At 40.3% G+C, this 14266-nt stretch overlaps 1 protein-coding gene and 1 pseudogene across 8 annotated transcripts in view; one reads left to right on the top strand and one right to left on the bottom strand.

Annotated features, from left to right (window-relative positions):
- The window catches only part of PLAAT5 (phospholipase A and acyltransferase 5), a 34904-nt gene that overhangs the window by 5159 nt on the left and 15479 nt on the right, over positions 1–14266 (top strand). For 2 of the 8 annotated variants that reach the window (XM_032151852.2, XM_058438831.1), the window contains exons 1-3: positions 2858–3088; positions 3606–3726; positions 5025–5130. In XM_032151852.2, coding sequence (XP_032007743.1) covers positions 2941–3088; positions 3606–3726; positions 5025–5130 — 375 coding nt within the window. In that variant the 5' untranslated portion in view covers positions 2858–2940. Of the gene's footprint in view, positions 1–2855; positions 3089–3605; positions 3727–5024; positions 5131–14266 lie in introns of those variants that run through there. The other 6 variants (XM_058438833.1, XM_058438832.1, XM_032151850.2 and 3 more) reach the window with 6 other exon arrangements.
- On the bottom strand, positions 6431–6479 carry LOC116470027 (U7 small nuclear RNA; annotated as a pseudogene).

The following is a 14266-nucleotide window of genomic DNA, read 5'->3' as shown; positions in this document are numbered from 1 at the left end:
CATATACAAAAATCAATTCCAAATGGATTAGCGAAAAAGGCAAACTTTAAAAACATTTTCAAGAAAATACAGGAGAATATCTGGCCAGGCACGGTGGCTCATGCCTGTAATCCCCGTACTTGGGAAGCCGAGGCAGGCAGATCACGAGGTCAGGAGATGGAGACCATCCTGGCTAACACGGTGAAACGCTGTCACTACTAAAAATACAAAAAAAAAAAAAAAAAATTAGCCAGGCATGGTGGTGGGCATCTGTAACCCCAGCTACTCAGGAGGCTGAGGCAAGAGAATGGCATGAACCCGGGAGGTGGAGCTTGCAGTGAGCCGAGATAGTGCCACTGCACTCCAGCCTGGGCGACAGAGCGAGACTCCATCTCCAAAAAAAAAAAAAAAAGAAAATATAGAAGAATATTTTCTGAATTCAGGGCAAGAAAGACTTTATGAAAAGATAGGGAGCTGACCACAAAAGAAAAGACATGAATTCTACTTGTCAGAAGACACCATGAAGAAAGTGAAAAGACAAGCCATGAATGGCAAGAAAATATGTGTAAACAAGTATAACTGACTAAAGATGAGTATCAAGAATATACAAAGAGCTCCTACAAATCAAAAAGAGCACAACTCCAAAGAAAAATGGGCAAAGGACATGAACAGACACTTTTAAAAGAGGGAATATGATAAATATATGTAAAGGTCTCAACTTTATTAGTGATCAGGGAAATGCAAATTAAAACTCTGGTGAAATACTATTTTACATTCATTCACCTGGAAAAATCAAGAAGTGTGACAATACTAAGTGTTGGTGAGGATGTAAATTAATAATTCTTACCCATTGCTGGTAGAAGGGAAATTGGGACCACCAATTGGGGAAATAGTTCTAGTGTTTTATTGTAAAGTTGGATATTTGCATATACTCCTAGGTATTACACCTTGTGGGATGTCTGCATGCATACACCAGGATACGAATTGGGTTCTTTTCAATTGTTTCCAACCCCAAATTGAAAAAAAACAAAACAAAACAAAACAAAACCAACAAACCACCACCAAGTGGCTTTGTCACTAGGTCAATAAATTGTGGTATAGCCACATAGTGGAATATTTTACTGCAGTGAAAATGAATTACAGGACTATACAGTATGTATTATAGAAACAACTTTGAAAGAAGAAAATTGCAGAAGAGAACTTAACAGCATGATACCATTTGTCTTAGTCCATTTGGGCTGCTGTAGCAAAATACCATCGGCTGGGTGGCTTATAAACAACAACAATTTATTTCTCGCAGTTCTGGAGGCTGGGAAGTCCAAGATCAAGGCACCAGCAGATTCCTGTCTTGCGAGGGACTGGTCTCAGTTATTAGGTGGATGGCAACTGCTGTGTTCTCACATGGTGGAAGTGGCTAGGTAGCTCTGCAGGACCTCCTTTATAAGGGCTCTTATGAATCCCACTCATGACCAAAGGGCCCATCTCCTGATACCATCACTTTGGGGGTTAGGATACCAGCACATGAATTTTATGGCGTCACAAACACCCAGACCATAGCACCATCTTTATAAAGTTTCAGAGAAGCAAAACGAAGTGATGTATTAGGGATACAGAGAAGCGATTTAAAAAACTATTTTAAAAAGTGAGGGTATGACAGACACAAAGGTCAGGATAGAAGTTGGGCGTGCAGAGGGAGAAGGGATAAGGAAGGAACCCACAGGTGGGAGCATCTGTACTAGGAATGTTCCATTTCTTAAGTAGGATGGTTTTGTCATGGGTAGTAATTATATTATGTTTCCTAACTACGTGTGAGGGAGAAGGAAAGAGAAAATCAGTTGGGGAAGACTCAGTGCAGAAGCGGCCTGCCTGAAAAGTCACAGCAACAGGCAAAAATAAAACAACCTGGTAAAAAAACTCAGGCTGCACCTGCACACAGATAAGCAGACAGGGTCCAGCACAGAAGCCTTTTGTTCTTTGTATAATCAGGGAGATCCCAGGAAAGTGTCCTCCCCTTTTCAGGCATATACATGGTGGGAACTTTCACAGAGAGGAGGGGGGCTTACCTAAAACAAACTCACAGTTATGCAAACAAAAAAGGCGGTGCTTTGTGCTTGTATAGATACATACCCACAGCTGCATAAGATAAGACAGCTTTACTGATAAGAGAAGTTACTCAAACTACTACAGAGATAAGAGGTTTTCCTGCAAAAGCTTTTGAATTCAGCTGTAACAGGGCAATCTACTTGCATACTCAGCTCACTGTGGAGAGCTTTCTTCTTTCGCTTATTAAACTTTCCCTCCCACCTCACCCTGTGTCCCATTCCTTAATTTTCTTGGAGTAGGACAAAGAATCCCGGGTATTAGTCCAGACAAGGAGAAACTGCTACATTAAGGTACATTGGCAAGACTGCAACATGTGTATTCCATGTACTTTTTCATAAGTTATCTATTACGTAAGTGCAGATTTCATTTTCTATATCTTTAAAAAAATAAAACAACTCTGAATTGTTCAAGATTTTAACTCCTGATTGTGCCTCCCAAGGCTTCCTAATCTGGTCTCCATTTACCCCTCCATGTCACGCCTCTGTTCCAAACCGTTCAGCTTCTCCAGCCACTTTAGGCACCACCTCTGAGCCTTTGCTGTTTCCATGATCTTCCCCAAAACGAATAACCTCCTTCGCCCCTCTCCCCCTAAAAGACCCACAGATTCCCGGGCCTCTAAGCGCCCCGTTTCGTCTTATTCTTTTCTCGGACGCGCTCACTGCGGCCGCGCCACTGTCGCCGCCCCGCGCGCCTCTGCCGTTTGCCGCCCGCGGCGCTTCCCCTCCGCAGTTCCTCCCCGAGCCGCCCCCAGTGCCCACGATTCCGCGGCTCCGCCGACCAGGGGCCGCGCCGACTGGGAACTCGCCAGGCGCGTGGTCCCTTGCAAGGCCTGGGGGCCGGCGAGGCCGCAGAGGCGGGATGGGCCTGAGTCCGGGCGCCGAGGGGGAGTACGCGCTCCGCCTCGCTAGGATTCCCCCACCGCGCCCCAAACCCGCCTCGCGAACCGCCGGTACCGGGCCCAAGGACCGGCAGCCTGCGCTCAGACGTTCAACTGTGCCCCACTCAGGTCAGCCCCAAGAATGCGGGCCCTTTCCGCAATTGTCCTTCAGGTCCCAGCAGGCCGTTACCCTCAAAGCTCCTTTTCTTAGACATTTGGTGATTGTGTTGTCTGTTAGCCATCATGAGCGAATATTTCAGAACGACCGCTTGTTATAAAGCTAATCAAAGCGAGCCAGGCAGCCACTCCCTCCTTCCTACTGTATCTCATACGGAGGTGAGGCAGTGGTGGCAGCTCCAGAGGGTGGCGTTAAGACCTGCTCTAGATCGGCAGACGTTCCTCCCATCGGGCTTAGGATAGAGGCGAGGCGCCCTTCTTCATCCTCTCCCCGATTCCGTCCCCAGGAATTCCAAAGTCTTTCTTTGGCAGAGGAACTGAACCCGCTCCAGCACCTAGTTCCACAACCCTCTCCATTCATCCCAAGATTTTCTGAGGCCTAACCAGGGGCCAGGCACGATGCTAGACTAGAGCTCTGAGCCCACTCTCCGTAGCGGTCAAGGTGCTTGCTCGAACTCTCCTTTCACAGGTCTAAATAGCGTTTCCCCCCTTGAATTAGAAGAATCCGTGGGATCCGCAGCGTTGGTCCAGCTCCCAGCCAAGCAGCCTCCGCCGGGCACATTAGAACAGGGCAGAAGCATCCAGCAAGGGTAAGAAGATTGTAAGGATGGGGTCTTTGGGTGGAAGAAGTCTTTTGGAGAATTGACTTGGAATGCAGTTCTGTAAAACAAACCCAGAGGTGGTTTTTGTGTGAACCAGCCAGCCGGTACCCAGCAAGGGGAAGGCTGGTGTGATCCTGGGTGATAACAGATGGTACTGGGCTTGGGACCTGTTGGCCACAGGCATGCCTTGCAGCTGTTTCTAGCCACAAGGCCATTCTCTAGACCCCAGAGAAATGAATGGCTTTAGCAGGAGGCTTACAGTATTGTCGTTGGTCTCACTAATCAATGAACAACGAGTTGGCCTTTGGCAGATTTCCTGAATTCACTTTCATTAACGACATGATGGTTGCTGCTTTAAAAAATTCCGAGGGGCTGAAATTTTGGAGAGGAGCTATACTGAAAATGAGGGGTGTCCCATCTGCCCCATACACTATTTTTTTCTGGAGAAGAGTTTAAAGCATGGGAAAAGGTAAAGAAAAAGTCATTTCTGAGTTGGTGGTATACCAGATGTTTACATGTGCTGTCTCTTTTCACCTTCTTGACCTCTGTGAGACACATTTTCATCTCTATTTTAAAGATAATCAAGCTGAGGGTCAGACATTCATTTACTAGCTCAAGGTGGGACAGCAATCATGAGAGCTAGGATTCAAACCTAGATCTTTTGGCTTCGAAGTGTTTTACTCTACTACCTACCTTAATTTAATATGCTTAAAAGCATATTCCTGCCTTTCATTTCTGTCCTTTCCTGTAACATTTCGTTTCAAGGGAGAAATATACTGATTTCATTCATATTACTTGCAGTTACAGTGTTGTGGCTTATCAAGCTTTCTTAGAAATCTGGAGCTAATTATTGGAAGAAAGAGCTCTAGAGTTCAAGGGGTTTGCTTCTGGGTAGTAGGGCTGGGATGAGAAGGGAAAGGAGGAGGTCTCCTTGCATTTCATCATAAATTCTTATGTACCGGTTCCTTAAAAAAAAAAACAAAAGAAAACCATGTGCAAGTATCACTTTCATAAACATTAAAAAGAGATTATTAGCAAATTAAAAAATAAAAATCCCCAAAACTGCTTCTTGCTGTCATTAGCATTTGAACAGTTGTCAGAAAACCAGCAAACAGCAATTCTTTTGTATGAAAGCTAATGGGTTCACAGACGCATACTTTGGGGGAAATGTTCCCTACAGTCTCCAAACCGAAAGGCATCTTAAAAATCACAAATCTGTAATACAGATTTTCCAATAATTACGAAATAGTGATATTTGTTTACTCTGTGATTGCAAAATCATTTAGGGAGAAGCCTGTAGTTAGCTTGGAGACCACACCCAGCCAGAAAGCAGACTGGAGTTCAATTCCAAAGCCTGAGAATGAAGGCAAGTTAATAAAGCAAGCAGCTGAGGTAGGTATAACAAGAATTCTCAAAGTGACTGTCTTTAAACTCCTGGCAACTTCTCTACATACTGTATTTTACTTTGTTTCCAGGGGTGTCTAATCTTTTGGCTTCCCTGGGCCACATTGGAAGAAGAAACGTCTTGGGCCACACATAAAATACACTAACACTGACGATAGCTGTTGAGCTTAAAAAAAAAAAAAACCCACAAAAAATCTCATAATGTTTTAATAAAGTTTACAAATTTGTGTTGGGCCACATTCAAAGCTGTCCTGGGCTGTATGTGGCCTGTGGGCTATGGGTTGGACAAGCTTGGTTTAGACGGTCTAATAAATACACTGATTTGGGATGTTGGTTATGCTTTGTTTTAAAGCAGTTTTATTGAGGTGTAATTGACATATAGTAAACTCCACATATCTAAAATATACAATTTGATACATTTGGCATATGTATATGCCAGTGAAGTATACAGTTTGATACATCTATATATATATCCTGTGAAATCTTCACCACAATCAAGATAATGAATAATCTCTATCGTTTACAAAAGTTTCTTTGTGCCTTTTGTAATCCCTCTCTCTTCCCATACCACTCCCATCCCCAGGCAACAACTGATATGCTTTTTGTCACCATAGATTTGTTTACATTTTTAGAGATTTATATGAAATCATATTGTATGTGCACTTCTTTGTCTCCTTCATATAACTATTTTTTTTTTTTTTTGAGATGGAGTCTCGCTCTGTCACCCAGGCTGTAGTGCAGTGGCGCGATCTCAGCTCACTGCAAGCTCTGCCTCCTGGGTTCACGCCATTCTCCTGCCTCAGCCTCCTGAGTAGCTGGGACTGCAGGCACCCGCCACCATGCCCGGCTAATTTTTTGTATTTTTGGTAGAGATGGGATTTCACTGTGTTAGCCAGGATGGTCTCGATCTCCTGACCTCATGATCTTCCCGCCTCAGCTTCCCAAAGTGTTGGGATTATAGGCATGAGCCACTGTGCCCAGCCCATATAACTATTTTGAGTGACATCCATGTTGTTGCTTTTTATCAACAGTTCATTCCTTTTTATTACTGAGCAGTATTTCATTGCATGGATATACGACTCTTGTTTATCTGTTCACCTGTTGATTGAGCATTTGAGTTGTTACTAGTTTTTGACTATCACAAATCTGCTTGGACATTTATGTACAAGTCTTTGTGCAGACTGTATATTTTTTCCTCTTGGGTGAATATGTAGGAATGAAATGGCTAGGTCATGTGGTAGATGTATATTTAACTTACTGTTTTCCTTAACATTTTTTTTTTCTCTTTTGGGGCTTTCCAAGCCTGCTAGACAAATTCTAAAAGAGCTCTAACCTTAACTTACTGTTTTCCACAGTGGTTGTATCATTTTACATTCCTACCAGCAGTCTATGAGAGTTCAGTTCATCAGCATTTGGCATGGTCAAAATCTTCTAAATTTTAGCTATTTTAATAGATGTGTAGGTATCTCATTGTGGCTTTCATTTGCATTTTCCTAATGACTAATAATGTTGCAGGTCTTTTCATGCGTATATTTGCCATCCATATATATAATCTTTGGTGAAGTGTTCAAATCTTTCGCCCATTTTTTCCTATTGGTTTGTATGTTTTGAGAGTTCTTCAGAAGTTCTGTATACAAGTACGTCATCAGATGTATACTTTATAATATTTTCTCTCCATCTGTGGCTTGTCTCTTCAGAACAGGTTCTTAAATTTTGATGAAGCCCAATGTATCAGCTTTTCCTTTTATAAAAAGGAAATGTAATGAAATACTGCTCAGTAATAAAAAGGAATGAACTATTGATAAAAAGCAACAACATGGATGTCACTCAAAATAGTTATATGAAGGAGACCGACAAAGAAGTGGTCATACAATATGATTTCATATAAATCTCTATTTATGAATAGTGCCTTTGGTGTTGTATCTAAGAGACCTTTGCCTAATCCAATGTCACAAAGATTTTTTCCTGTTTTCTTCTAGATATTTTATAGTTTTATTTTTTAGATTTACATATTTGATACATCTTTATTTGTACTTTTATTTCAATAGTTTTGGGGGAACAGGTGGTGTTTGGTTGCATGGAAGAGTTCCTTAGTGATGATTTCTGAGATTTTAGTGCATCCATCACCTGAACAGTGTACACTATACCCAATGTATAGTCTTTTATCCCTCACCCCACTCTCACCCTTCCCTTCTGAGTCCCTAAAGTTGATTACATCATTCTTATGCCTTTGTGCCCTCATAGCTAGCCCCCGCTTATAAGTGAGAACATATGATTTTTTGGTTTTCCATTCCTGAGTTACTTCACTTAGAATAATGGTCTCCAGCTCTATCCAGGTGGCTGTGAATGTCATTGTTTCATTCCTTTTTACGGCTGAGTGGTATTCCGTGGTGTGTGTGTGTGTGTGTATACACCACATTTTCTTTGTCCACTCATTGCTTGATGGTCGTTTAGGCTGGTTCCATATTTTTGCAGCTGTGAATTGTGCTGCTATAAACATGCATGTGCAAGTGTCTTTTTCATACAATGACTTCTTTTCCTCTGGTTAGATACCCAGTAGTGGGATTGCTAGATCAAATTGTTGTTCTACTTCTAGTTCTTTAAGGAGTCTCCATAGTGTTTTCCATAGTGATTGTACCAGTTTACATCCCCACCAGCAGTGTAAAAGTGTTCCCTTTTCACCACATCTATGCCAACACATATTATTGTTTTGATTTTTAAGTTATGGCCATTCTTGCAGGAGTAAGGTGGTATTATTGTATTGTGGTTTTGATTTGCATTTCTCTGATAATTAGTGATGTTGAGCAGTTTTTAAATATGTTTGTTGGCCATTTGTATATCTTCTTTTGAGAATTGCCTGTTCATGTCCTTTGCCCACTTTTTGATGGGATTGTTTGTTTTTTTCCTTGCTGATTTATTTGCTTGAGTTCCTTGCAGATTCTGGATATTAGTCCTTTGTTGGATGCAGTTTGTGCATATTCTCTCCCACTCTGTGGGTTGTCCATTTACTCTGCTTATTGTTTCTTTTGCTGTGCAGAAGCTTTTTGGTTTAATTAGGTCCCATCTTATCTTTGTTTATGTTGCATTTGCTTTTGGGTTCTTGATCATGAACTCTTTTCCTAAGCCAATGTCTAGAAGGGTTTTTCTGATGTTATCTTCTAGAATTTTTATGGTTTCATATCTTAGATTTAAATCTTTGATCCATCTTGAGTTGGTTTTTGTAGAAGTTGAGAGTTGAGGATCCAGCTTTATTCTTCTACATGTGGCTTGCCAATTAGCCCAGCATTTTTTGTTGAATAGGATGTCCTTTTCTACTTTATGTTTTTGTTTGCTTTGTTGAAGACAGTTGGCTGTATTTTGCTTTATTTCTGCGTTCCCTATTCTGTTACATTGGTCTACATGCCTGTTTTTATACCAGCACCATGCTGTTTTGGTAACTATAGCCTTGCAGTATAGTTCAAAGTCGGGTAATGTGATGCCTCAAGATTTGTTCTTTTTGCTTAGTCTTGCTTTGGCTATGTGGGCTCTTTTTTGGCTCCACACTAATTTTAGGATTGTTTTATTCTAGTTCTGTGAATAGGTATTTTGATGGGAATTACACTAAATTTGTAGATTGCTTTTGGCAGTATGGTCATTTTCACAATATTGATTCTACCCATCCATGAGCATGAGATGGGTTTCCATTTGTTTGTGTCATCTGTGATTTCTTTCAGCAGTGTTTTGTTTTCCTTGTAGAGATCTTTCATGTCTTTGGTTAGGTATATTCCTAAGTATTTTATTTTTTTTACAGCTGTTGTAGAAGGGGTTGAGTTCTTGATTTGATTCTCAGCTTGGTCATTGTTGGTGTACAGAAGGGCTACTGATTTGTGTACAATAATTTTGTATCCTGAAACTTTGCTAAATTGATTTACCAGTTCTAGGAATTTTTGGATTAGGCTTTAGGGTTTTCTAGGTATCTGATCATATCAGCAAACAACAAAAAGGAATGTGAATTCCTTTTTACTGATTTGGATGCCCTTTATTTCTTTCTCTTGTCTGATTGCTCTGGCTAGGACTTCTAGCACTATATCGAATAAATGTGGTGAAAGTGGGCATCCTTGTCTTGTTCCAGTTATCAGGGAGAATGCTTTCAACTTTTCTCCAATCAGTATAATGTTGGCTGTGGGTTTGTCATAGATGGCTTTTATTGCCTTGAGGTATGTCCCTTTTATGCTGATTTTTAATCATAAAGTGATGCTGGATCTTGTCAAATGCTATTTCTGTGTCTATTGAGATGATCATGTGATTTTTGTTTTTAATTCTGTTTATGTGATATATCACATTTATTGACTTGCATATATTAAACCATCCCTGCATCCCTGCTATAAAACCCACTTGATCATAGTGGATTATCTTTTTGATATGCTGTTTGATTCCGTTAACTAGTATTTTGTTGAGGATTTTTGCATCTGTGTTCATCAGGGATATTGGTCTGTAGTTTTCTTTTTTTATTATGTCCTTTCCTGGTTTTGGTATTAAGGTGATGCCGGCTTCATATAAGGATTTAGGGAGCATTCCCTCTTTCTCTGTCTTTTGGAATAGTTTCAGTAAGATTGATATCAATGCTTTGAATGCCTGATAGAATTCAGCTGTGAATCTGTCTGGTCCTGGACTTTTTTTTTTTCTGTTTTTGGCATTTTAAAAAATTACTGTTTCAATCTTGCTACTTGTTATCGTCTGTTCAGAGTTTCTATTTCTTCCTGATTTAATCTAAGAGGGTTGCATATTTACAGGAATTTATTCATATCCTCTAGATTTTCTAGTTTGTGTGTGTGAATGATCTTTTGTATTTCTGTGGTATCAGTTTTAATATCTCCCATGTCTTTTCTAATTGAATTTATTTGGATCTCTTCTCTTTTCTTGGTTAATCTCGTTAACGGTCTATCAATTTTGTTTATCTTTTCAAAGAACCAGCTTTTTGTTTCATTTGTGTGTGTGTGTGTTTTTGGCTTCAATTTCATTTACTTCTGCTCTGACCTTGGTTATTTCTTTTCCTCTGCTGATTTAGGTTTGGTTTATTATTGTTTCTCTAGTTCCTTGAGGTGTAACCTTAGATTTTTTTTTTTTTTTGATGTAGGCATTTAACTTTCCTCTTAGCACCACTTTTGCTGTGTCACTGAGCTTTTGATAAGTTGTGTCACTATTATTGTTCAGTTCAAATAATTTTTAAATTTCCGTCTTGATTTCATTGTTGACCAAATATCATTGAGGAGTAGATGACTTAATTTCCTTGTATTTGTATAGTTTTGCAGGTTCCTTTCAGAGGTAATTTCTAATTTTATTCCACTGTGGTCTGACAGGTACTTGATATATTTTTGATTTTCTTGAATTTATTGAAACTTGTTTTGTGGCCTGTCAAATGGTCTATCTTGGAGAATGTTCCATGTGCTGATGAAAAGAATGTATATTTTGCAGTTGTTGGGTGGAATGTTCTGTAAATATCTGTTAAGTTTATTTGTTCTAGAGTATAGTTTAAGTCCATTGTTTCTTTGTTGACATTCTGTCTTGATGACCTGTCTAGTGCTGTCAGTGGAATACTGTTACTGTATTGCCATCTATCTCATTTCTTAGGTGTAGTAATAATTGGTTTATAAACTTAGGAGCTCTTGTGTTAGGTGCATATATATTTAGGATTGTGATATTTTCCTGTCGGACTGATCTTTGTATTATTACATAATGTCCCTCTTGGTCTTTTTAAACTGTTGTTGTTTTAAGGTCAGTTTTGTCTTATATAAGAATAGCTACTCTAGCTCACTTTTGGTTTCCATTTGCTTGGAATATCTTTTTCCTCCCCTTTTAAGTTTATGTGAGTCCTTATGCATTAGGTGAGTCTCTTAGAGACAGCAGATACTTGGTTGGTGGATTTTAATCCATTCTGCCATTCTGCATCCTTTAAGTGGAGCATTTAGGCCATTTACAGTCAATCTTAGTATGGAGATGTGAGGTGCTGTTTTAATCATTGTGCTAGTTGATGCCTGAATATCTTTTTTTAAAAATTGTGTTATTATTTTATAGGCTGTGTGAGATCTAAGGAGGTTCTATTTTGGTGTATTTTCAAGTTTTCTTTCAAGATGTAGAACTCCTTTTATCATTTCTTGTAGTGCTGGCTTAGTCGTGGTGAATTCTGTCAGCATTTCTTTGTCTGAAAAAGACTTTATATATTTCTCCTTCACTTATGAAGCTTAATTTTGCTGGATACAAAATTCTTGGCTGACCATTATTTTGTTTGAGATGGCTAAAGATAGGACCCCAATCCCTTCTGTTTTGTAGGGTTTCTGCTGAGAAATCTGCTGTTAATCTGTTAGGGTTTCCTTTCTAGGTCACCTGACGCTTTTGCCTCACAGCTCATAAGATTCTTTCTTTGTCTTGATTTTAGATAACGTGATGACTATGTGCCTGGATGATGATCTGTTTGTGATGAATTTCCCAGGTGTTGAGTTTCCTGTATTTGGATGTCTAGATCTGTGGTAAGGCCAGGGAAATTTTTCTCAATTATTCCCTCAAATGTGTTTTCCAAACTTTTAGATTCCTCTTCTTCCTCAGGAACACTAATTATTTTTAGTTTTGGTCATTTAAGATAATCCAAAATTTCTAGGAGGCTTTGTTCATACTTTTGATTATTTTTTTCTTTTTTTTAAATTATACTTTAAGTTTTAGGGTACATGTGCACAACGTGCAGGTTTGTGACATATGTGTACATGTGCCATGTTGGTGTGCTGCACCCATTAACTCGTCACTTAGCATTAGGTATGTCTCCTAATGCTATCCCTCCCCCCTCCCCACCCCACAAGAGTCCCCAGTCTGTGATGTTCCCCTTCCTGCATCCATGTGTTCTCATTGTTCAATTCCCATCTATGAGTGAGAACATGTGGTGTTTGGTTTTTTGTCCTTGTGATAGTTTGCCGAGAATGATGGTTTCCAGCTTCATCCATGTCCCTATAAAGGACATGAACTCATCATTTTTTATGGCTACATAGTATTCCATGGTGTATATGTGCCACATTTTCTTAATCCAGTCCCTCACTGTTGGACATTTGGGTTTGTTCCAAGTCTTTGCTATGATTATTTTTTTCTTTGTCAGATAGGAGGCCTTAGAAAAGAGGAGTTTCTCTAAGTGGGTGCCTGTTTCTAGGAGAAGGGCCAGAGCTGGGTTGCCAGCCTGTGCAGATGTACAGGGAGCTTTGAAATGACCACTTATTCTAAAGGGACAAACAGAATTCAGAAGGTTGATTATTATTATTATTATTTTTGAGATGGAGTCTTGCTCTGTCACCCAGGCTGGAGTGCAATGGCACGATCTTGGCTCACTGCAACCTCCATCTCCCAGGTTCAAGTGATTCTCCTGCCTCAGCCTCCCCAGTTGCTGGGATTACAGGCGTGTGCCACCATGTCTTGCTAATTTTTGTATTTTTAGTAGAGGAGGAGTTTTGCCATATTGGCCAGGCTGGTCTTGAACGCCTGACCTCAGGTGATCCACCTGCCTCAGCCTCCCACAGTGCTGGGATTATAGGCGTGAGCCACCGCACCCAGCCCAGAAGGTTGATTATTAAGCTATTCAAGGAGATACCAGAGAAAGGTGAAAACCAACTTAAAGAAATTTTTTAAGACAATACAGGATATGGATGAAAAATGCTCCACAAAAATAGATATTATAAATAAAAAATAAGCACAACTTATGGAAATGAAAGACACACTTAGAGATATACAAATTGCACGGGAAATAGAACTGAACAAGTATTAATAAAAGAAAGAGCTTGGAGACAAGGCTTTCGAATTAATCCAATCACACAAAGACAAACAGGGCAGCAAAATCTTCACCTAGAATTGAAAGTGGCAGCATCAGCTGGGATTGGAGGCAGCTCTGGAGCATACAGACAGCTACTCTGTGGCTCATGAAGTTAGCAGAACTTCATGAAATGCTGGAGAGATGTTAAAGAAAAGAAAAAGGGAAGGATGGGACTGTAGAGAAGCCCCCAGTATAACCGCAACCTTGGCTGCACCTTAAACTCACCTAAGGAGCTTTTAAAACTCTGGCACCTAGGCTATGCTCCAGACCAATCTGAACTTTTTAAAGCTCCACAGGCGATTTCAATTGGTAACCAAGGCTGAGAATCAATACTCAATATAATCGATTTACAGTGGGAGGAAATTTAACAAGAGAGTGGATAACTGTTAAGTCTCTGTGAATCCCATTTTATACCTTACTACCTCATCCAGTGGCAATATTGCAGGTGAGAGTATTAAAATGCAAAAGAAAATAACCTAAAATTCCAAAATTCCCTCCTCTTTCCTTCTCCAATCCCTGAGCCTTCTGTTTTCTGTACCACAAAGCTTGTTTGACATCCTTGATGAACAGAACTTGGGTTTTGTGAGCTTTCTTCTGGCTTAGACTGGCCTCACAATGAATTGGGCTATCTTCTTGCTGTCAGTTTTCCAGGAAACAACAACAAAGATTTGATTGCTTGTTTGTTGTCATTGGGAATAACCTAGCCATGTTGGGTGGGAAGTAACTGGCTATTTGGTTGGTGAGGAAGTGTGTCCAAGGTGGAGGGATGGTGAAGAACAGACTGCATGTTCCTACGAAGAACAGACGTGACCGTCCAGCTGGCTTGGCCGACTCTGAGAGCCCTGCCCTCCACTAGATACTGTGGATGGTGGGTGAAAGGCATTGGTTAGGACTCTAAGGTATTGGGGTCTGTGCTCAGGTAGAGTGAGATGGAATCAGGGGTTGGTTCAAGAGTAACATAACGTGTCAACTGGCTTTTCCTCTGGACTGACTCAGAAAAACCTGTCCCGTAGTCTTACTGTTACTGCCATTCCTTTCACCCTGATCAATGCCAGAAATAATACCTGAGTTGGATTGATTTCAGCTCTGGCACCTGTTCTTCACTTCTTGTTCATCTTTTGTCCATGGGCATTTCTGTTATTCTTCCTGACCAGTGTCAGGACTTAGATAGTAATGGGCCTTGGATTACTGTAACAGTGAGGATGGGCCCATGGGCTTTCCTGTGTCGTGTGTGTATAATAGCAGAAATGGCCTCAGCTTAGCACATATGTTCACATAAAGAAATTAGGCTAAATAACT

This window comes from Hylobates moloch, unplaced genomic scaffold (genome assembly GCF_009828535.3).
Source record: "Hylobates moloch isolate HMO894 unplaced genomic scaffold, HMol_V3 SCAFFOLD_5, whole genome shotgun sequence".
NCBI lineage: Eukaryota > Metazoa > Chordata > Mammalia > Primates > Hylobatidae > Hylobates > Hylobates moloch.
Note: the sequence above shows the minus strand (reverse complement) of the source record. Positions and strands in the feature narration are given on the sequence as shown.